Below are 24044 nucleotides of genomic sequence, written 5' to 3' on the forward strand. Positions count from 1 at the left end.
CGGATTTGTGGCTCATTTCCTGTTTTTCACCTCGCTTAAACCAGCCAATTAAAAACCAGAGCAGCTCTCAACATTTGAACACATAATAATATGAAAAATAAGAAGTTTAATTCATTCTTTTTGTAATGAATAAAAATATGTTCAACAGGGAATTCTGTTAAAATTGTTTCAAATTTACATTTCAAAACTTTCCAAATACACACAAAATGATGTAAAATTAAAAAATTACGTTTTAAAGAAAGAGAAACTAAGTAAAAAATAAACAATAGCGACATTGTTTATTCCAAAGAATATTTTTTTCCTAAAGAGTGCATATTACAAACATAATTTAAATAGGAAAATATAAAGAAGTATCAAGTCCTCAAGATAAAATAAAACAAAGAAAATGGTAACAAAAGTAATAAAGATACAAAAATGCTAAACTAATAATTATTCATTTTTTATGATTCCCCTAAAAATGCATAATGTGTTTCCCACATATAAAAGTAAAAATTTAATTAGAATAAATAAAAAACACATATTGATTAAAATATTAAAATATTTGTGGTGTGAAACATTTTTAATGCAACTTTTTCAAATAAAAGAGTTGAAGTATGTTGGCACAGAGGTCTACAATGTAATTATCAAAGATTGCTTTTTAAATTCACATTAAATAAAATGTGCAGACAACTGAAGACCAAAGCATCTCATATAAAACAGATAAAGTTCAGGGACTTTTCTGCTTGTTTCTCAGCCAGGTCTCTCTGCTCCGATTGGTCAACGCTGATGCTGAGGTTTAAATGAATCCAACCAATGAGGGGCCAGAAAGCTAAGCTGTCTTCCAGTTTCACTTAGTTTCCTGCTGAAAACTGAACTCTTATATAACTTTGAAAGCATTTTCTGTTCAGGGTTAAACTGACAGGGTCACACCAGGTCAACTTAATGAAAACGTTCAGGTTCTGATGTGTTTTAACCCAATGCCAGGATGATATCAGCGGTGACCTTAGGGAAGCAACTGTTGGTGCCCAGCAATCTGGGAAGGGTTATAAATCCGTAAGTCCAGAGATAGAAAGATTATTCCCAGATTTAAGAGAGCTTCAGCAGAACATGAACTCACACTGTTTACTTTCAATATAAGAGTATAGATTTAATTTCAATTGAATCAAAAACATGAAATTAATAATTTGTCTCATAAGCGTATGACTCCATGGCTGCATCATCACATCAGAAGGAACAGTTGTAAGAAGAATCAGCCTCACATGTTGAAACGTGGAAACACACAGTGTGTGTTTTCTGACAGGTGAGCTGCTGGGGTGGCAAACAGCAACCCCTGGAGGCAGCTTTACAAAATAAAAGCACCAGATGAACTTTTAGTTTTCAGTAAATTAACATAAAAGCATATTAATGACTTTCTTTTGTAAATTACAGTTTGTGTTTTGTCAGAATTACCTTTCTGCAATGTAGAACCACAATGAAGACATTGAGACTATCAAATATGGAATTATGCAGCAAACAAAACATTGTGAAATAACTGAAAACATATTTTATATTCTCCAGAAAAGCCCCTTTCGATTTTCTCAATCTCTGCATTCTCCCGATGAGCTTCATGAGGTGGTCAGTCACCTGGACTGGTTTCCCAACAGTCTGGACATAGTTCCCAGAGGTAGGAATAAAAATAAAGACAAACCACTGAATGAGAAGGGGTGTCCAAGTGTCCATATTCTAAAATCTAAAAATATTCAGACATGTGAAAATGAAGCAGTCATTGCGTTAAAATCAGTTTATTTTATGATATCAAAATAACACATAGAACCAGCGGAAAACACACCAACAGCTAAGAAACACACCGGAGCAACAAAAGAACATGTTGATTAAATGATGAGATGAAAGCAGGTGACAGAAGGACATCTGCTGCTCGGATGAAGGAGGAAGAGGAGGAGAGAACGAAGTGTCTTCAGATGAGTGGACTGCTGCAGAGGAAAACCAGCCACTCGGTCAGAGAGAGCTCAGCTTTATGAGGCTGAGAGAAAAACAGAGAAAACCTGGTCAGTTTATATTAATCATCTCTATTCTAACTCACTTTATCTTCTGATAATGTGAAGAAATATGTTGGAACCCTCTGAAATCGGGAAACAAACCACCTTATCTGGAAACTTGCTCTAAATGTTAGAGCTGTTAAAATAAACTGAAAACTCAGAACATTTTCTAGAAGCAGGTCGTTGGAGATAGCTGGAGGTGGGAGCTGTTAGTACAAAAACAAAAGGTTGTCCACAGCTTTTTCCTAAAGGAGGAACAGATTCTGGTTGGACACCACATGGAAGCTCCTGATGGCTCAGTGAGGAGCCAAGCAAATGCTAAGGAAGCTTGGCTCTGTGGTGATCAAGGCCTTAAACTTGTTACCTTTAGTCCCGACATGTTAATGGGTTGTCCGTCCCGCCGCACTGAGCACAGCCGAGTTCTCCCGCCACTCGGGTACCCCTCCTCCACTTCCAGGTGACACACCAGTGACGCAGACTTCAAGTAGATCAGCAGTCGCTGAGCAGGGCACCAGTCAATGGCAAACCTGCAATGCAGATGAATTACTATGAGGAGGCAGTTCTAAATTAGACCTTTAAACTGATCAGAACCATCATTCTCTGATCATCCCAGAATGACTTCCACGGCCTCACCTGGATCTCAGGGACCGGATCTCGCACAGCAGCTCAACCTGACCCATGTAGTACTGCAACACCTCCACCAGGGAGGCGCTCAGCTCGGTCCAGCAGCCCGAACTGGAGTCCCCCGCCAGGCCAGCCAGCTCCTCATTCACCTGTGGAGACATTCAGAAGGCAGGCATTTCCTCTCAGGTAAACAATGATCTGATCACATGAACAGGAAGTGACATCAGCCCCCAGGTTTTCAGACGTTTAAACATGACGAAAAATTCACCGAAATGTAAAAATGTCTGCAGGAAACGTTTCCTTTTAAAGGTCTAACCTGCTGCTGCTGGTCAGAATTCGTTATTCGCAGGATGAATCTGTCGTCATGGCAGCAGGTGATCGACAGCCTCAGCGGCTCTAGCTCACTGGCCGAAGAATTGGAAGAGAGGCGTGGCCTGATCTCTACAAGCACCTCTGACTGGTTGAAGGAGATAAGTTTGATCTGCATGACTTCCTGCATGGCGCCAACATGTTCCTGCAGCCTGACAGGACATAAAGAAGAGTTACCAGCCAATCAGAGCGTGTAACTTCGGTGGTCATGTGACTTGTCCGCACTCACGTGTCTCTAATCCGCTGCCATGAGATCAGCTGACTAAGTGCTGCCTCTGACTCCGCCTTCAGCTGCCTCAACTGGTGATCACATGACCGCAAAGCATTCTGGGCCTTCAGCAGTGACACCGTGAGCTGTTCCTGCTCCTGGCGCTGGAGGAGGTGAGGTGAAAAGAGAAGGAGGTAAGGAGATAAGTATGAGAAGGTGAGGAAAGGAGATAAGGGGAAACAAGGTCAGGAAACAAAGAGAGGAGATGAGGAAAAAAAAAAACAAGAGTGGAGAGGACTAGGACACAAGGAGAGGATATTGGGTGAGGAGGAGAGAGGAGACAAAGAGGTCAGAAGTCAGGAGAAGATAAGGTGAGAAAACAAGAGATGAGAATGCTCTACACTAAGTTTGTGAGTGTGTGAGAGAAGGTCCAACCTTGCTATGGAGCTGCTGAACCAGCTGTGTAAGTCTGTGTCTTCTGTTATTGATCTGTTGGACTCGTTCCTGTAGGGACATGAGCAATGTCTCCGTCTTCTCCATTCCTGACCTGTTCTCCGCCTTCAGAGCCTTCCACCTGCTGTGAGCCCCACCCTCTGACACACACACACACACAGAGTGGTAAACACACACATCTGTTCCCTGTTCTGACCACCCTGTTAGAGCTGTAGGTAAACATGATCTTTATTAATATCAGAAGAACTCTGTTTGCTTTGATTTATCTTTCATGTTTCCTGTTTAATCTCTTCATGTCTTTTAATATCTGCATTTCAGGCAGCAACATGATCCAGGAAAACTGTGTCAGATTCTCATTCCTTCTTTAAAAACGTCTAACAGTGAAGATACCAAAGCATAAAGAGCTCCAGGTTTTCTTTTGTTCAACTTTTTTCTGCAAACAGATCTGAAGATGTCCAACAGTCAGACAAGTCAAAGTGATCGTGTGTGTGTGTGTGTGTGTGTGTGTGTATACCTGGCTGCGGGGGACAGGGTTGTGTCATCAGTTGCTGGGCAGACGTCAGACCCTCCAGTAAGGACATCATGGAGTCTAGAACAAACAGCTGACGCCACAGAACCTTCTGCACACGTCGTCTCTCCTATATACACACACGTTTGTATTTTTGACAATTTATTAACGATTATTCAGGACTCGGGACCCACCGTCCTGCATGTTTTAGAGGAGTTCCTGCTCCAGGCCAACTGACTCATCACCTCCTCAGCTGCCACCAGGGCAACAGGCCGTTAATCGGCCATTGATTTAAATCAGGTGTGCAGCAGCGGGGAAACACCTCAAACATGTCGGGCAGCCGGTTCTGAGGATCACGGTTCGGGATAATTGCCCGTGAATGATTGAAACAGAAAACATCAGTTACAGACCGTGAGGAAATTAACCATTCCTGCCGCTTCCGCACAGTCCGGTTCGGATTCCCCGCCGGGCTCCAACAGATCCGGATCACAGCGCTGCAGAATTCTGGCCAACAAACAGATAAATTGCTAACAGTTTCAGACAGAGCCAAACTGTGGGTGATAAAATGTATGTTTTTAATGTTTCCGCTCATTTTATGGGTCATATTTTTTATGCCTGAAAGTTAAAACTCCTGAAATTTAAATGTTTTAACAAAAAGCTGAAAGAATTTTAAATCTTTCTGAGGAAACTTACCCTCGAATATCCGCCATTTTTGTTTTCAAATCTCCGCGCTTCTTCTTCTGTTGATGTTCTCTAGCAACAAGCGTGGAGGTGTGTTAGCGCCACCTCCTGGATAAGATAAACAGTTCAAGCCTACTATACCACACACCAATCTTTTGTGGTTAACGAGTAGGTTTTAGATAATGTGCAAGATGCTTACCAGTAAATAGTATGGAGTAAAGTCCTTCTTCATCTCTTTTTATATTTATTTCAATATGTTTCTTACACTTCAGTGATGCCTTTAAACCTTTTAGTTGTTTGTAATAAGAACAAAGCCTGATTGGATGTTTACCTGTTTTCTAAAGTGTGTTGTTCAATCCTCTGTCCTTTTATAGTTTCCTATTCCTAGCCCATTTTTGTCTTTTACCAACACAATTTGGAATATTATAAAGGTGCTTTCATTAACATTGATGTCCCAATATCCTTGCCATACCATATCAACCCAAAACGAGTCCAAAAGTCTTGTTCTGAATAATCATACGATTTTTGTTTGTATTGTGTTGGCTTTTAGTGATTGTGTGGTTAAAATATTGTGTTTATCTGGAGATTATCTGTAACATTTTCCATAAAATATATTGTCTGCATGATGAGTTTAAATAACTGAAAAGCTGACAGAAGCCACTGTTATATTATTTCTATTCATCTACTCTAGCACTACCATAGGTTTTGTTCTATATTCAGGTATATGAACAGTCGTTCTGGATGTTACTGCTACATTGCATTGCTGAATCAGGAAAGCTTCCCCAGTTTGTCCTGTTTGTGGATCCTGAGAACCATATGTCAATATAAAGAGAGTTTGTAAATAATCATGGTTAACATATTGCTCCAATTTAGGCTATTCTGGATAATATATAAGGGTCTTAACTACTAACATCTGGTATCCCCAATGAATGTTGGAGAAAGCGATGAGAAAAAAAACATTTAAAAAGTAGAAATCAATCCATGTTGCAGCTGGAGCAGAAATAGCAGATTCAACAGAAAAAATAAAATAAAAAGAAAACGTATATCTTGACAAAACAAGGACTGCAGAAAAGAAAAGAAATACCATGAAATAAAAAAACAGCTGAAAAACAAAATTAAAATAAAAGCAAAAACGATTTAAATGTAAAAAATGTATGAACAGCTGCAGCAGAAATAAATACATATAATATTAACATAACTTTTGTCTGATAACATCGTCATATTTGAGATAGGACAGGAGGCTAGGTGCTAGCAGGCTAACGATACGCAGCTGCAGGCACGTCACGTGACCTGGTGTTGACTGCAGCTCTAAGCTAACGGTGTTGGTGTTCACCTAGCTCCCGGGAACGGGACCGAGCTCGAGCTTTGGCCAGGTAACCCACAGACCCACACCTGGGAGGATGAGCTAATCAGTGTAGAGACGTTAAGGCTCTCAGGTAGGACCAGTTAACTTCACCTGTGCAGGTGTGTGACGGTGATGCGGCGGGATAATTGTTAGCAGGCGGAGCTAACTGCGGAGCTAGCCTCCCACAGTGATGATCAAAGGCTTCGGGAGTCTTTGAAGCGAGCTGTTGGGGGTTCTGGTGGGTTTGGATCCAGATAGGAGTCTTTTTTATTGCAGTTTTAATGCAAGCTCTTCGTTGATGTTAATCTGTTAGCCTAGCTTCTTGTAGAGATCAAGGCCCATGTTAGCCTCATGCTAACGGGGTTAATTGATCACAAAAAAAGCTGATTTCTATTTTATCACACATTCGTATGCAGGTTTGCAGACCCGGTTTCACATGGTACAGGTGCTGAAAGAGTCTTTATTCCCCGGTTTTTATAATCTTCGGTTCATAAAACGGATTTCATAAACACTAAGTGGATCATGCAGAGGGCTGATCAATTTTGGGACTCTGTTTTTAGATCTGGTTCTGCTTGGATATGGGTTAGTTGGAACAAAATAACTGCAAACAGGTTCATTTACCCACTGAATCATGAAGAATCCAGACTATCGATTCATCTGTTCAGTCTACAAGTGAGTTCAGTTCTGGACAGAACTACAGTTAGCAGGTTCTAATGTTCATCCACTGGGTTCTGGATTGAAGATAGACGAAAGCCTGAGGATTTCTCAACTGGTGCTGGTGGGACGTGTCCTGGAAAGAGCTGTAAGATCTTAAGGTTCTGATGGATCCAACAACAGAGCTGTCTGCAGATTAGAGAACTAGGAAGAAACCGAAATCCTATTCTAAGCCAGAAACACAGCATTTAATTATTACAATAATGAATATGACTGTGGATTCAGACGGTTACACTAACATCCATGAGTTTATGTTAACTGCGTTAACTGTTGTCATTTAGTTTTTTAGCAGTGGTCTGAAGCTGTGTTCCTTTTCCCATCCTAGTCTGAGTCTCTTTACAGTTTATTTCAGGAAAAGAAAAATCTTACTATTCAAAACGGATTGATTTTTTTATGATCTTTTCTTTTAGATTTTTAGAAGTGTTGTTTTATTTACTCTATTTGTTTGATTGTTAAATTATCACTTTATGTGGATTTCACTGCTGGATGGTTGGGTTCAGGTTCTCCTGATGAATCAGAAATGTTTGTTGTGTCCCAGGGTTCAGGAGATCAGGTGTTGTCAGCAGCAGGATGCCCATCCCTCCCCCTCCTCCTCCCCCCACCTTCAGTCAGGTGAGGTTTTTGATGATCACGATCTTCTTCTCCTTGTGCTCTTTCTGTTTGCACCTCTTTGCCTTCCTGCTCTCCTACCTCTTCTACATGGATGGATTAGTGTTTGGACAGCTGAGGCGTTCAGGGCCTCCTGTTTTTGTGCTTCATACAACAAGATGTAAAGTTTAAGGTTCAGTTAAAAACACCAAAGGGCCACTGAACAGCAGCACTGTTACAGATGTCATCACAGCAGCCTACAGACTGAATGTGTCTCCTCCTCCCTCAGGCCAACACTACCCCTCCCAAGCTGAGCAGGGAGGAGGTCAAAGGTCGCGGCGCCCTGTTGTCGGACATCTGTAAAGGCACTAACCTGAGGAAGGTGGCGGTGGTGAATGACCGCAGCGCTCCTCTGCTCGACAGTAAGACTCAAACACCAAAGAGCCAAACACCTCCCACAGAGCACCCATACATTCGCTTATACCAGTACCTAAGCCAGACCCAGCCCAAACAGCAGGGGGCGCTGTCTGAGGAGGCCAAGAAGAAGGCAGGAGAACCGAGCTCCTCTTCGTCCCTCAACAGTAAGACCTCTGTGTTCTGAGATAGTTTAGGCCGGCTGCAGGAGGCTGTGTTCAGGTTTAATCAGCTGCTAAGGTCCCTGTCCACAAACATTACATAGAACAGGGGTCAGCTGACCTAATGACACATTACCTCATGTCAGTCAGCGGCACCGAGGCTGAATGTTGAACCACTCAAAGTAAAACTTTTCTCCCCAGTAACCTCCTACAGCCAATCAAAGCGCAGAGGGTGTTGCCTTTAGGAACAGGAACAGCAGATCAAAAGTGAGGACATCCTCAGCTTTGGTCTACATCACATTCTTGCGTCAATAAAGTGTTGTTGATCATATGATCAGACTGAAACATAACCAAGTCGGGAGCTATCGGGGCTTTAAACAAACCAGTTTGTTACCAAGGTAACCAGATCTACACACCTGGGGTCTCCTGTACCAAGAGCAGCGTGGATTTCCTGCTGAAACATACGCACAAACAAACTCAGATTAATGAAGCTCTACGTTCGCATTGATCTATCTTTCACCTTCGGGCAGGCCATCAGGTGCACCTGGTGGACTGCCAGACCCCTCCCTTCACAGACCCCAACCTAAATATGCAGTTACATGTAAATATGCCCTGCATGTTGATTGTTTTAGCTGGAGATTCATGTTCACATGTGGCAAGAAGAGACAGGTGGAGACACTGCTACAGTAAACAAGGTAGATGTGTCTATAAACTTTCTCTGCGTGAAGTTGGACTTTAGGTACAAACTCACACTTTCACCTGGCAATGTTCCTGTTTACACACAGCAAAGTTATTTTAAAGAACAGTAGAAGTGCTATGAGAGATGCTGAGGCATGTTGAATTTTATGGATGTTTATTCTCATAAAGGCACTCAGCAGCTTGATGGAATGTTCTCAAACTGGAGTTGAACCAGCAAACAAACAGGAAGTTGCTCACTTTAACCACTGACTAGTAATGAGGTTGTGAAGACGAGATGATGTTGAGGCGCAAGGGTTCAGTTTACATCAGGCTGGCTACTATTGGTAGAATTAAACGAATTTCCTTAGCAAGAAACCAGAATCCCCAGTGCTGGATTTTATTCTGCTTCCAGCCAGGTTGTTAATTACAAGTAATGAATTAATCGAGAAAATCACATGTTCGTTAGTTATTGTGACTATGAATCTGAGAATATTATTTAATATTTAATATTAATATGTTATCAAATAATATTTGGGTCTGTTAAGGATTGTCCTGTGAATACCAGCCCAGTAAGGTGATGGTATTAGAACAAAATAGAAAGGTGTGAGACGAGCTCTGACATTATTGAACAGCATAAACTCTGCACATATATGGAATAAATTCACACAATTTCTTAAAATACAAGAATTTATTAACAAAAATAAGTCAACTCAAAGTCAGACATATTTCAATTAACAAACTCTTTACTTTGCTAAAACAATCCAACTAAACTACCAAGCAGAATGAAAGAATAATGAAGACTAATGGGTTATGTACAATATAAACAAGTTGATTAAAGATTATTGGAAATTATAACCAAAAAGAGTGATGCAACATTACCATGCAATGTTTATGTTTGAGAACCAAGGATTATCTTGAAGAATCTGGAAATGAAGTTAAGTTAGTCTTGGAACCAACTTAGAAAATAATCAGCAACATTTAGACAACCATTCACAATGCAAGAACAGATAAAATATTATTTTAATAAAATAATGTTTTAAATAATGATCTGCTGAATAAAACCAACCTCCTGGATGACTAATTCTCAACGGGGTCTCATTAGATGTCTTTATTTATTAAAATAATATTTAAAGAAATATTATTAAGAGAATATTTTGGAAAAGAGCCAAATCTTTCTGGAGAAATGGGGCTTAATGGTGTTTACTTAGTTATCAAATTTAGTAAAATAATGTTTAGGGAGTATTATTCACTAGCTTGAAAACTAACAACCTTTTTGTTAAATATTCTTTAGTAGCAACACGTGTTCTTAGCTGTTAGCAGTTGAGCTAACAAAAGAAGCTAATAGCTTAGCACCAGAATCAAACTCACGTCTTTAAAAATACCGTTAATAAAAGGGTTAAAATGTTTAGATCATTTCATCCTAAATCTCTCTGCCCAAATCCTAACTTCGTTTGAATTGTGTTGAGGAGGAGTTGTCCGGGCGACAATGAAGTTTGAAGAAAGCTCTGTGAACAAAGTGTTAGCTTCCAGCTAACCTCCGGAGCAGTGGCTGGGCGGCCCGTTCTGTCCGCTGACAACACTGCACGTTACCACGGGATGCGGCTCCTGTTGTCGTCCTTTCAGACCGGGAAAACCGCTCCACTCTTTGTAGAGACAGCGTCTCTACTGGGGACTTCTCTGGAACACAGTTTGTTTCTGCAGCCCTCAGAGAGAGAAAGTCAAGTCAGGCTTATACCTTAATTTACCCCTTTTTATGAATGAATACCGGATTCTTTCAACAGTAATTCATCAGTACTTAACTTGTGCATATGATCGCGTGATCTTATGACACCCTTGGATCCAGTTTGAAGAGTTTGTCTTTTTGCCAGCAAAGAGACATTAGCGCTGTGTCCCCTCCTGTCCCGATGATCAATGGCGTGGAAGTGAAAGAACCATTGGAAAGGTGGGGGTTTTATGGGGGCAGTGGCATCATGGGAAGTCCGCTGTTACCCCCAATTCCTAAGTTGTGTCGGAAGTAGGTTAATGCAATTTATTTTGAAAGTTCCAGAAAAGTCCGTACCGCATTTCCTGTTGTAACCCATGGCTGTGGGTCCCAACATCCCCCCTTTAGTTCTGAAGAATGGGATGAAGTTCACAGTCTTTGGGGCTAAACATCAGTCCTCAGCCATGAGAAAAGAGTCACTGGGTTCCTGTAGGTAGGCAGAGTTCAACAGTTCATTTTGGTTCAGAGGTTAGTGTTTGGACAGGAGTGAGGCAAGATTGGGCAGAGACTAATACTAATAAAATGTTTTAAAGAGAAAAGAAACAAAAGTCATGTAATAATTTTCACACCATAATAATACTGCTTTTAAAACCTTAATTTCTCAAGTTCAAAACCATAAGAAAGAAAAAGATTAAAACAGAATATAGGGTGTTGGAAATTATTTACCATCTTCATACCTTGTTTGATAGATTTTACAGGGTTGATTCTGGACTGCAACGGCTTGCCATGTCTTTTAGGAACGCCTCAGTTATAACACACCTGTAGATCATCTCAAACTCCTCCTTTTATGATGACATCTTTGGAGTGGCTCCAGTCTTTACCACCAACCTTACAGTTCAATGTTGCACTGTGAAAAGGTGTTTGTCTTTTAACTGGTGGCTTGTCTTTTGGCTGATGCCAGTTACCACCCCCCTGGTTCTGTTGCATCACTTGGGGACTTACTTTGTGCTTCTTCTTAGGCCTGTTCTCAGTTTGAATGTTTAACACTCTAACTTTGCCTTTTCCTGCTCTGTCTGAATGAACACGTGTTTCCCACACAAGCTGAGCATATCTACGAGTCTCCTGCATAGAGAGATTCTCTGTTATGCAATGCATAGTCACATCATACTGCATGCTAACATGGAGGTTGTGAAGAAACAAAGACTTAAACGTGTGGTCTTCTTCAAGACCTGGAGCATAACATCCCTGATAATAAGTCGTCTTCAAACGGCAGAAATATTCTCTAGGAGGTTCATCCTGTTTTTGCAGAACAGTCAAAGCATTAATAGTGGCAGCGGCTTCATCTCTGTAAACATAGTACTCTTCTCTAAGAGCCTGGCAGAGAGATGGATAACTGTCACTAATTTCTGGAGGAAGAGTTTTTATGAACACATGAATATTCTTAGCTGTTGTTTTCCAAATAAGTCTCAGCTTCTCACGATCAGAAGGAAAACGCAAGTCAAGAAGACAATGTTCAACCTCAAACAGGTAAGCATCAATATTTGACTCCTGGCTACCTGGATCAAAACCTTCTATGTCCTTAGCAAAGAATTCAAGCTGCTTAAAACGGACACCATGCTACCAAGGTGGACCACGTCCATCTGAGAAGTCATGCTGGTTAGGTTCATGAAATGGTGGGAGAAAACAGGTTTTCTCATGATTTAAATGAGAGCTTCCTAATGAATGGACTCGTGCAAGTGGTGGTCGGTCAGGTTGGATTGAGTCACCTGAGAACCATGTGCTTCTCTCTTGGCCCCTAGGGGTCGACATAGAGTCAGAAGGGAGAGGGATGCCGATCAGGCCAGAAGGGTGCTCCTTCCACCTAGTTGGATCACTTGTGCACGCTGAGTCCCGCACTCGGTCATCTTGGTGGTTGTTCACTGCAATGGGATTTGGCAGGACACCACTGGAGACCATCTGACTTCCACCATTTCTGTTAAGGTCTGTGGAAGTAAGTTGAACACTTTGACTAAGTTTAGAAAGGGGCGACTCTGTAGGTGCTGCATGTCTGCTGTCTGAGTCTGCCCCCTGCTGTGGCTGCTGTGAGTGAAAATGCAAATCGGGTACCTGAGAGGTGAGGGTCTGTTCCTGCTTTTGGGATGAAGCTTTCTTGAGCTCATCTGCCTTCAGGTCTTCTAACTTTGCTTCAGCTTTCTTGGTCCTCTCAACTTTTGAGAGCTCAAGCTTTACAGCATTTTCTCTTTGAAGAGCCATCTGATGGCCAGTCTGTAACTGAAGATATCTTTTAGCTTCCAGTTGGGATTTCTGCTGATACAACAAGGTAAGCTGACAAAGAACATCTTAAATCAGATTCTCTCTAGTTGGATTTTCAATTAGGTCAAGTAATTCTTTAATCCTTTTATCACATGCAGAAAGGTCAAACTGATTTATAGCATCCCGTTCATCTGGAGACAAACGGATGAGATCAGCAACAACAACCTTCTGCATCTCCATGTCTGCTGAATTCATAATAGACTTTGATTCTTCATTCTGGCAGAAACTCCAAAACAACAAAGTTATGAAAAATTGCTAAAAGCAACAACATCTAACAAATGTATGTCCAGCTATATATGTATCTTTGACTATACATATATTGGAAACATTTGTATGACTGTAAAATGGGTGCACAAGTTGATCATTCAACCTGTGACTTGTGACAACACTATGCTCCAAGTATTACAATGCTACTCCTTTCTCTAAGGATATTTGTGATTTTAGCATACATTTTTTTCACCTTTCTTGGGAGGAACTAGTGATTAGACACTACTCTTAACCTTTAATGGAATTTGTTTAAAAATGCAAAGGAAAAAGAAAAATGCTACACCTCCCATGGGTAATAATTGCAATTTGGTTTTTGGTTCACCCCCCTTTATGGCAGGGTGGATTAGATAAAATTTTTGGATTTAATATGGCAATACATCCTGTTCTTTCAAAACATAAAACAAAACTATAAAGTTACTGAATGGATACATGCATCAAAAATCCTAGGTCAGATCCTAAAATTAACTGCAAATGTTAATTCAGTTTCAGATTGTGGTCTTACATAAAACACAGCCTCTGGATACAGATGTGCAGCAACTCTCTGGACAGTGAGGTTAACTTAAGTTAAACCAAGTCTCAAGTCATTGCTTACACAGAAGAAACCAGAGTCAGAACATCTAAAATTTTGCCTTTGTAGCAGAGTTGATTGGTACTAGCACAGAGATATTGGAGTTATTAATTTTGATGAAAGTCTAAAATTGTGAACTCCTGGAGTGTCACGAGTTATAATGTTCTCTTAAATATAATCAGTGGCATCTGATGTTAGAACTCTGATGTTTTGTGTCCTCTTGTGACCAGTGGCAGCTGGTTTTAAGCTAATCAATTGGTGCAGCAATAATGTGCTGTTGTGGTTTATTCATTCGCATTTATGTACAGTGCAAGCTGTTCATAATAATGCCCACCCAGGGATGCCAATTATGTAATGATTGATTATTGATTAATTAATATTCATCAAGATTTCCACGCATCCGTGATCAAATTAAGAAAAAAAAACGATATGCGCCTCCTTAGCACTGTCCTGTGAGACACGCGGGAAATGGCCACGAAACTCTCCATCTCAGCCGGTTTATGCTCTCGGTGAGGTCAGAGCTGCGACGTCTGTGGAGCTGTATGGAGGTAAATTTGTCTCAATATTATTCAATCAAAAAAAAATCTCAATCAAAATATATTAAGTTGTGATCAAAACTATCAGAGTTGTAACAATTTTTTTTTAATGGAATATTTTATTTTGGGGAGGAAAAAAATTGTTTGACAAAACTTTTTTTGATTAAAATGATTTTTTTCTCATGAAGAGAAAAAAGTTATTTGCAAAACATAAACTTTTATTTGCACATGTCAAAAATCTTTGGTTACGAGTCTCGCTTTTTTGGTTTTGACGCTCTCTGTTTTTGGTTGAACTCAAAAAAGTTTGAGTTCTGGAAACATGAACATCCTGGGCGGGGCCTAAAGACGAACGCTGTAAGACGTTTCCCTATTGGTTAGCGCTGACTAAAGCCGCAGACTCTGATCCCCCGCATCTCTGAACTTCTGGTCGAACTGCAGGGCTTGCAGCGTCGCTTCAGTGAGGAGACATCAACTCTACAGAAGAAAACTGCGGTCAAGTGAGCCGACAGTCAGAAATACGCGGTGACGTCAGCCGACACCAGCTCTCTCTTAAAGATTAGCGTCACGCATACAAGGTGCTTTACGGTAATGGAGCAGAAAGGACGCCGATCCTGGCAACGGTTGAGAAAATAAGAGGAAAACAGAAAAGTAACCTACAGAACATTTATATTAATTACATTTTTACAACTTTCACATTCATGTTTTATGTAAAAGAATAAATATTTAATATTTTACTGTACAGTTTTGGAGAAATATCTTGTCAAAATACCTCAAAATGCTCAACCATTATATGCATTTGTCCCACTTTCAGGAATTTATTTCTCCAAAACCATAGTTGTGTATTTCTCCAAACCTTTACAGTGAAATTATGAAATATTGGTTATAATCTGGTTATAATATAGATGACCCTCTAATATAATCTGAAGAGATTGTGTTTTCACCTCTCATGGTTTTGGAGAAATAAATTCCTGAAAGTGGGACAAATGCATATAATGGTTGAGCATTTTGAGGTATTTTGACAAGATATTTCTCCAAAACTGTACAGTAAAATATTAAATATTTATTCTTTTACATAAAACATGAATGTGAAAGTTGTAAAAATGTAATTAATATAAATGTTCTGTAGATTATTTTTCTGTTTTCCTCTTATATTCTCAACCGTTGCCAGGATCGGATCCTTTCTACTCCATTACCGTAAAGCACCTTGTATGCGTGACGCTAATCTTTAAGACAGAGCTGGTGTCGGCTGACGTCACCGCGTATTTCTGACTGTCGGCTCAGTTTTCTTCTGTAGAGTTGATGTCTCCTCACTGAAGCGACGCTGCAAGCCCTGCAGTTCGACCAGAAGTTCAGAGATGCGGGGGATCAGAGTCTGCGGCTTTAGTCAGCGCTAACCAATAGGGAAACGTCTTACAGCGTTCATCTTTAGGCCCCGCCCAGGATGTTCATGTTTGACCACAATTTATGTTTTTGATTGAGATTAGTTTTTTGTTTGATTGAATAATAGTGAGACACATTTACCTCCATAGAGCTGCGCATGTCAAAATGTGCGACCAAAATGGATGAGCCAACATAGTGATAGATTTATTTTTTTTTACGTTGATTGAATGATGATGAAAACATCTTCATCCTGTGATGGTGCTTTTGAATCTTTTTCATTTTTTATTTAATTGCATCAGATAACTGGTTCTCTCTGCAGATTGTGCTTTAATGTTGACTTATTTACAGGCAGAATCCTCCCAGGCTGTCCTGATTGGTCTGCCACCTTCACTGAAATGTTCCTGTTCATATAAGAACTGGTCAGCAGCTGTATGGGTACAGACCCAAGCACAGTTCCAACAGGATTGCTCTTGGAAAGTTGAAGTCATCACCTTGAGCCAGAAAATCCCCTCGGTCTCTAACTAGGCGCTCTGGTCACGCTGTGACATTTGCAATATCCAGTAATATTAAAGTCAATAAAGCCACTTGCTCTAATGTCCACTTATGTCATTTTAAATGTTGTGAGTGCATTAATTTGTCATCATGCCTCTGACAGGGACCGTAGAATACCTTCTAGGTGTCACCAATGAGCCTCTAACCGTAGAACCAGGTGTACTGGTCACAAAGCTGCCGTGGGCCTGTGGACATCTCCACAGTTGGTTGATCCATCTGATCTCTTGGGTGGAAAACAACCAACAACATGGGTTTGTGCATGAGCAGCACTTATACATGAGGCCCCTGGTTCCTGGGGGTGGTCACAGCTGACATGCGATGAGACGTTGAACGCAGGATGTAGCTGTCCCATGTCCTCCTGTTTTTTTTCCTCATCTGATCCATTCCTGTTTTGTTTGACATGTCTGCTCTCCCTGTAGCTGCCGAGTTTGCATCAACCAGCTGACGTGCTGTCAGGCTGCAGGCAGGTGTGTGTATGTGTGAAGCAGGTGGACAGGTGATGGTGCGGCTGCTTAAACAGACGCTGCAACTTCCTGCAGCTGCTGTTTGTTAAACGTCTGCTGTCTGCTTCAGTGTCGCATCACTTCAGCTCATCAGATGATTCAGGAACGCACTGTTGGAGGAAAACCTCAGTAAATTGTTTCAGGGGAAAACTGAGGCAGCTTCCACATGTTTGACAGTTTAATCTGTCTCCTCCTCACCTGCTGTGGAGGACACCGGGGTGGACGGCAGACTCCACATCTTGACTGCATGAAACAGAACAGACTCAGAAATCTGAGTTAAAAGAATCTTTTTACTTCAGCATGTTTTGTGTTTAGTTTTAGTAAATGTAGAAAGTTCTGTTTTTGAGAATCCGGACTTGTGCAAAATGTTTACATGATCTGTTTTTAACCAAATTAAAAGAACTAAAATGGACGATCAGAAAAGAAACATCTTTGAAATGAAAGAGAAACTGGTTATTACATAGTGATGAAGTGTGCACTCCTGATCACCTGTGATTTCATTGATTATTAACATGTTTCTGACTGTTTGTTGTGCTGACGATGATGTCATCGGAGCTGCGTGGGAGCGTAAACACCTTAATTTACCGTCTCACTCCACATCACTTCATTCCACCTCATCCCACCTCAGTGTCTGACATAGTTACCTGTCCTTACATGCATCCCACCTCACACTAACTCATTGTAGAGGACAGCGGTGACATCATACCCTCAGCCTGTACTCACCTGTCCAATGGTTGTGGTCCTCAGAGCCCAAAGGAGGTGGAGCAGCCACAGGAGCCAATGGCAGCACAGCAGGAAGTCCGTCAGGTTCTGCTCCTCCAATCGGAGGCCTGTTCACAGGCGGAGTTCCCAAACTGAAGCCAGTCGGAGGTCAGGAGCTCCCATTTATCTGCAGGAACATTCTCCCTGCGTGAACGTTTCCATGTCATTATGATTTTGTGATGTAGACCAGCATGAAGAAGTGCATAACTGAAGTAGAAGGAAGATGATTTGTAATTTTACACACCTGGAAAGTGTGGCGTGCGTTTATGTTCAACCCCCTGAGTCAAGACACCTCTGGCTGCAGGTCTTTTGGGGTTTATCTCCACCAGGTTTGAACATCTACAGACTGAATTATTTTGTGTAAAACATCTCAAGCTCTGTCAGATTGGATGTAGAACATCAGTCTTAAAGTCTTCTCACAGATTCTTAGTTACATTTAGGTCTGAGCTTTGTTTAGGCCATTCAACACATTAATGTCCTTTGATCTAAACCATCCATTGTATATCCGGCTGTATTTTTAGTTTGGTTGTCCTGCTAGAAGGTCAACCTCCAACCTAGTCTCAGGTATTCTGCAGCCTCTAACAGGTTTTCTTCCAGGATTGTCCTGGATTCCTGTTCCTGCTGAAGAAAATCACCCTACAGAATCAGAATCAGAAAAGCTTTATTGCCAAGTACGTTTTTGGACATACAAGGAATTTGTTTTGGCGTAGCATGATGCTGCCACCGCCATGTTTCTCTGTAGAGTTGGTGTGTTCAGGGTGAAATGCAGTAAAGTTTTGCTAATAGGCCAGATAGTTTGATTCTGGGGCCATCAGACCAGGACAACCTCTGGATGCGTTCTCCACATCTCCTACAGGCTTATGCCAAACTGCAAACAGGACTTCTTCTGAAGGCAGCTGGTGGGACTGGACGTTATTTATGTGCATGCCACACTTTTCAGATCACTATAATTATTTTTGAAAGCCACGAATCGTTTTCCTTCCACTTAATACTTTGTGTTTGTCACATGAAATCCTTTACAGCAGCAATCAGACAGAATGTGAAGATGTGGGAACATGTTTGTGTATTTCTTGTAATCCACCGTTACGGTTTTGTTTTTTTTGTAAACAGACTCCTCCTCGGGACGTTCTCCTTCGGCTCGTCCTGCAGCACCCCGCCCTCCAAGCCATCGGCATGACAACACAGAGAGCCCCTCCCCTCAGGCGTTGTCACCAATGGAGACCTCTCGATCTCAGCGTCCTTCGCTCCCCAACCTCTCCTCCTCTCCCTCCCCCTCCTGCCCTTCCTCCGCAGCCTCCTCACCCTCCACTGGCATGAAACACTCTTCCTCCGCTCCTCCTCCCCCTCCTCCTCCCCTCTCGCGCCGTGGTAATGCCCCCTCCCCTCCATCCTCCTACAACAGGGAGAAACCCCTCCCACCAACACCTAACAATACCCCGCCTCTACCCACAAAACCTCCTCCGTCTCCTAGCAACAGCAGACGTCCTCCCACGTCTGGAGGAAACCCCTCCAGCTCCTCTCTGGCCCCGCCTCCTCCACCGTACCGCATTAACGGTCCAACGGGGGGTGGCGAGGTGGCGCCCGAGCTGCCCCAGCGACACAACTCGCTGAGCAACAAGAGGCCCGCTCCGTCACCGGGAGGCCACACCCCCACTAGAGGTCCAGCCCCTCCGCCTCCTCCTGCGTCACCCACACCATCCCAGCACGGAGCCAACAGGCCGCCTCCTCCCGTCAGAGAGCCGCCGAGCAGGGGAGCAGGTGAGTGTTGGTGAAATATACTTTTCCCAACATGACGTCATCCTCTGCTTCCTGGTTTCAGCCAATCACAGTTCTCCTTGGAACAAGAAGGTATTGATCACCTGTGCAATCTCTCCTCAGCTCCTCCGGTTCCAGCTCCATTATCATCGTCAACGAGGGCAGGTGGCAGAGAAGCTCCGCCTCCTCCTCCTTACAGGACGCACGGTAGCCCCTCCCTGTCTTCGGACCCCCCCTCCAGAGGGAAACCTCCTCCCCCACCCTCCCGCACCCCAGCCGCTCCTCCGCCGCCTCCCCCTCCTCTCCGTAACGGACACTCCTCCTCCTCCTCCATCCCTCGCTCGTTTGTTGGTGAGTCTCTGCCTGATTGACCGTTTTATGGATCAGTTCAGATGTCTCCAGTAATGTTGAATTGACTCAGGTCATCAGAGCGACCTCCCCTCTTCTTTTCCTCTTCCTGCCCTGAGTTTAAAGAACAGATTCACTGTTAGAAATGATAAAGCGTTAAAAATGAACCGAGGTGATGATCCTTCTCTCCTTCTGCAGACGACTTTGAGTCCAAATATGCCTTCCACCCTCTGGACGACTTCCCTCCTCCAAACGAGTACAGACACTTCACCAAGATCTACCCGAGCAAAGCCAGCAGAGGTACGACACACCTTCAGCAGCTGAGGATACTCCTCCTCCTCTTCCAGTACAAAAGCAGATGAATTCAGTTACTGTCAGAAGTTTCCATCCACTCATCTTCAGCATCAATGATCTTTTTATCATTTTCTTTTAGCCGTACTCTGTCCAGGATGAAGGGATTGTTCAGCATGGAGCTGCGATGGTTTTTGGATTAATTCTGGAATTTCTCTAATCCGTTCGGGATGAAACATTTCTATACAGCCTCAGTAGTATGGAAATAAACTTTCTGTATCCATCAACAAGCTTCTGGCTGAATATGTGACCACTCAGTTTGGCGGCTCTGGTACAGCTCGTTTAACTGGTTGGTGTACTGGAACAGAACCCACTTTTAATCAAAGTTTATATTTTTTTAACATTTCATAGGCTTTGCTCATCCCAGAACCTCTTTAGATGTATGTTTGTGTTCATTTGGAGCACCAAAATGTGTCCAGGAGGTTTTTCCCTTCATTACTCTATCCAGTACCACTGGCAGTGGAACAGCTCCACACCATGATGCTGCCACCACCATGCTTGGCAGTTTGTATAGTGTGAGGTTTGAAAGCTGCACCTTTGTTCCTGCAAACATCCTTCTCGTCATTGTGTCCAAGTAGTTCAGTGTTTGTCTCATCGGACCATCGAAATGTTCTCCAGAAGACATCTGGCTTGTCCATGTGGGCAGCTGCAGGTCCTTGGTGATGTTAAACTGGTTTCATGTGAAAATGCCAATCGATACTGACGAGGTTAACCAGTTAAATATGAATCTTTTTCTGTTTCCTGATTGGTTACTGAGCTGTTTCTGTTTTTGTTTCAGTGATGAGAGGAGCTCCTCCTCTTCCTCCTGTTGGCAGGTGAACCTTCAACTTCTCCCCTCTCACACCTGCTTCTTCATCCTGTTTGTCCATCTCCACCTCATCTACGCTCACAGCTGATTGGCTGAGGAGATGTCCGACAGTTTGACCAATCAGAGAGGCCTTGTGGAAGAATCGGATTGAAGGAGCGAAGCGTCTTCCTCCAGATGTTTGATTTTTGTTTGCACCTGCACTTTTAGTTTTTATCAGGCGGCAGCACAGAGTCGGAAACAGCAGCATGAGCCGTTCCTGATGGTTCTGTTAACCTAACGAGGACGGGCCACAGCAGGATCCAGGTGGATTCTGAAGGCTTCAGGCAGAGGATGAAGATGAATTAAAGCTTACTAAACGATTAACGCTGAAAAAAACAGATCTTAATATCATTCACTGACAGAAACACTAATCAGAGACATGTTCTCACACTGAGACTTCTCCACAGGTCCTGTACCTGGGTCTAGGTCAGGTTCTGGATCTGCTGGGTCCACAAACTGAACTGGGATCAGTTACTTCTGAGGATTTCTCCTCAGACTCCATGAAGGATTAAAAACCTGTATATATGCACCTCAATCATCAGCTGACTGAGTGGTTCCTGAGCAGGTCAGTTGTTTAAGTGCCAATATGGACTGAGGAGGCCCGTAGAACCTCAGCTGGGGTCATGTGATCGAACCAAGTGTGGAGGAGCACGATCCGACCTATTTCATATCAGTAAATATTTCTTCATGTATCACAGCAGCTGCGTCTTAGACAAGAAAACGGTTTGTTTCTGCTGATGATTCCTAGAACTGTTGGAAATATGGGAGAAAAAAGGTCAAATGTGAAGATTTCAGAGGTCATTCTGAAGGTCGATGTCAGAGCTGCTGCCTGGAAATCCTACAGCATTAATATCTGTTAAATTAATTAATGTTCAAAAGAAGAAGCTTGTGATGTCACTGGTTGCTATGGCGATTTCCTCCTCTCACCCACAGCAGTATTTCAGACTGTCAGGAAAACTCGTTCATGACCTGTGAGAACCGTGAGCAGTCATGATGGAGGAGGAAGTCCACCGTTTCTGCGTTAGAAAAACTGTCACAAACAAAGGGTCAAAGGTCAGAAACATTTCTGTAATTAAAAAAAGTTCTGGGAATAGAAGAAAATGTTCTGAATTAAACTGAGGGGGAAAAAAAAAAATGTAAAAATCACTGAATCATTCGGACCTCAGTCTCATTCTCCCTATAATCCCGGCCCAAGGGTGGGTTTTTTTTTTCTTAATTTTACTAATAAAGGTATTTAAAACCATGAGATCAGTTCTGATTTCAGCAGGAAGAAAAGTAAAAAGTGTCATTTAGTTCTAATTTATGCATCAACATTGTGGCTTTTTCTCTCCCATCATTCTCCTTATATTAGTGGACTTTTCTCCTCAGATTGACTTCCTGTTACTGTATATATTTATGATTATTTGAGAATAATTCGTCGTTTTCCTGAACCCCAGGCCTCCTATGTGGTTTAATCCGGTCATGTTCTAACATGTTCTTCCTGACATAGCTGTTCTCTGCATGCAGAACCTTCTCTGGTGGCTTTCCATGCTGGAATGTTGTTGAATCGGAAATCTCCGGATTTCTGGGAATAACTTCGGTGTCGCCCCCTGGCTGCAAACGATGGAGCTGCAGTCTGACTAACTGAGCGGAACTGATTTCTGTGCTGCAGGATGGACTGTAGAGGCTCTAACCGAAGTTCTAATGGTGTCAGCTTTATTCTGACACTGGGACTAATGGTGTGTGTTGTTCTCAGTTTAGCAGCATGCTCTCTAACTGGTTTAACTGGTCTCTGAATAAACTCCAGCAGTTACTGATCCATCTGTGTCCTCCCTCTTTGATCCTGTTGAAAACCTCTGCTGTAGAAACCTGGAAGATGAGCCAGATTAGTGACTGTCGGACCTTCTGGCTCAGAAGAGCTGCAGAGGCTTTCATCTTCTAATTAATCATTTATGTCTTTAATTTGTCTGCATATAGAATTTTAAACCTGTTATTTAGACACGATTTAAATTGAATAATTACTGTCACGCACGCAGCGTTTTTATTTCGCCTTTAAAACGATTAAGCTGAGCCTCATCAGTAAAAGCTCTTCGGTTTCTCATCAGTTCAGATATGTAGAATATTTTGTTCTAATTTGTTCACATAATAAAAGATCAATGAAGACTGCATGGATGTTTTTAAAAACATTTGCATTTGGTGACTTAAAATAATTTAAATCCTTAGTTAAATAAACCATAAATTCTCTGATTTAACTTCAGAGTTTTTCCCATTTTGTTCCATTTCAGCCACAAATTTAATTGTATTTAAGATTTTCTGTGACGGAACAACCCGCACTTCTGCATTCATGGGTTTCAGCCTTTCCTTACAAATAAAAATCTGACATGCATTTGGATTCAGTGCCAGCTGGAGACCTACCAGGACATGGACATCCACCTAAACAAGCAGGGCAGCCAAGAAGCCCATGGTAACTGGAGGAGATGCAGCAATCAATGGCTCAGGTGGGTTAATCTGTTGACTGAGCCGCACACTGAACACACCATCCTCTCTGAAATGTGGTGGTGGCAGCATCATGCTGTGGGGATGCCTTTCTTCAGTAGGGGAAGGGAAGTTGGTCAGAGTTGATGGGATTAGTGGACTTTTCTCCTCAGATTGACATGCTGTTACTGTATATATTTATAATGATTGTTTGGGAATAATTAATCGTTTTCCTTCAACATCCTGTTGATTTCTGAACCCCAAATCTTTGATGTGGTTTAATCCGGCCATGTTCTACACGTTCTTCCTGACATGGATGTTCTCTGCATACAGAATGTTCTCCTGTCCGGTCCAGGTTTAATCATGTTAGTGCAATTAAAGACTTTAATGGAGGTAAATCCAGAACTATCCTGAAGAGAAAACCTGATGGAGGCTACAGAAGACCTGGGACTAAGGTGAAGGTCCACCTTCAAGAAGGACAACCACCCTGAACATAAAACCAGAGATGCAATGGATGGTTTAGATCAAAGCAGGTTCGTGGGTTAGAATGGCCTAGTTAAAATTCAAATCGAAATCCAAATGAGACTCTGTGGGCAGACTTGAAAACTGATGTTCTCAGATGTTCTCCATCCATCTGACTGAACTTGAGGTGTTTTACAAAGAATTCAGTCTGTAGATGTTCAAAGCTGGTAGAAACTAACCCCAAAAGATCTTCATCCAGAGATGGTTCTACAGAGTTCTGGCTCGGGGGTTGAGTATGAATGCACACCACAAAGCCATGTCTCAGTTTTCCTGCACCTCATAATTCTGATCTACTGTGTTGGTCTGTGACAGAAGCGTCCAATAAAATATCAGAATCAGCTTTATTGCCAAGTTCGTACATACAAACAAGGAATTTGACTCCGGTACACTTTGCTCTTTTGTTCTGTTTTTGCATTACAGAATATA

The 24044-nt window shown here is 42.2% G+C and overlaps 2 protein-coding genes across 10 annotated transcripts; one reads left to right on the forward strand and one right to left on the reverse strand.

The window, feature by feature from the left end:
• Nucleotides 1-1744: 1744 nt before the first annotated feature.
• On the reverse strand, nt 1745-4942 carry LOC124864262. Its single transcript, XM_047358968.1, has 9 exons — nt 4871-4942; nt 4588-4681; nt 4184-4307; nt 3652-3809; nt 3238-3380; nt 2956-3160; nt 2649-2788; nt 2380-2542; nt 1745-1999 (listed from the first exon to the last, which is right to left on the reverse strand). The coding sequence occupies exons 1-9, from the start codon at nt 4885-4887 to the stop codon at nt 1934-1936; spliced, it is 1110 nt and encodes a 369-aa protein (XP_047214924.1). The 5' UTR covers nt 4888-4942; the 3' UTR covers nt 1745-1933.
• Nucleotides 4722-22438, forward strand: LOC124864261 (WAS/WASL-interacting protein family member 2-like). 9 transcript variants are annotated; one of them, XR_007037278.1, is made up of 9 exons: nt 6117-6231; nt 7456-7529; nt 7795-7927; nt 17327-17449; nt 18452-19099; nt 19220-19447; nt 19643-19744; nt 20574-21695; nt 22149-22438. XR_007037278.1 is itself a non-coding variant. In XM_047358962.1 (8 exons), exons 2-8 carry the CDS (start codon nt 7488-7490, stop codon nt 20612-20614), a joined length of 1317 nt encoding a protein of 438 aa, XP_047214918.1. In that variant the 5' UTR covers nt 4722-4744; nt 7456-7487; the 3' UTR covers nt 20615-22438. The 9 variants fall into 9 exon arrangements, 8 of the variants coding, with proteins under 8 accessions (XP_047214918.1, XP_047214919.1, XP_047214922.1 ...); XM_047358962.1 differs by lacking the exon at nt 6117-6231 and adding an exon at nt 4722-4744 and having other exon boundaries at nt 20574-22438; XM_047358963.1 differs by lacking the exons at nt 20574-21695; nt 22149-22438 and adding an exon at nt 19878-20022 and having other exon boundaries at nt 6115-6231.
• The last annotated feature ends 1606 nt before the right edge of the window (nt 22439-24044 follow it).

This window comes from Girardinichthys multiradiatus, chromosome Y (assembly GCF_021462225.1).
Source record: "Girardinichthys multiradiatus isolate DD_20200921_A chromosome Y, DD_fGirMul_XY1, whole genome shotgun sequence".
Lineage (NCBI taxonomy): Eukaryota > Metazoa > Chordata > Actinopteri > Cyprinodontiformes > Goodeidae > Girardinichthys > Girardinichthys multiradiatus.

Bases quoted from the DNA above. Each gene is read 5' to 3' on its own strand.
- LOC124864262 (XM_047358968.1), bottom strand. The intron at 3,810-4,183 runs GTATACACACAC...TGTGTGTGTCAG, and splicing joins ACCCTGTCCCCCGCAGCCAG to AGGGTGGGGCTCACAGCAGG. The intron at 3,161-3,237 runs GTGAGTGCGGAC...ATGTCCTGTCAG, and splicing joins TGGCAGCGGATTAGAGACAC to GCTGCAGGAACATGTTGGCG.
- LOC124864261 (XM_047358962.1), top strand. From the start codon at position 7,488: ATGCCCATCCCTCCCCCTCCTCCTCCCCCCACCTTCAGTCAG. The intron at 7,928-17,326 runs GTAAGACTCAAA...TGTGGTCCTCAG, and splicing joins CAGCGCTCCTCTGCTCGACA to AGCCCAAAGGAGGTGGAGCA. The intron at 17,450-18,451 runs GTCAGGAGCTCC...TTTTGTAAACAG, and splicing joins CAAACTGAAGCCAGTCGGAG to ACTCCTCCTCGGGACGTTCT.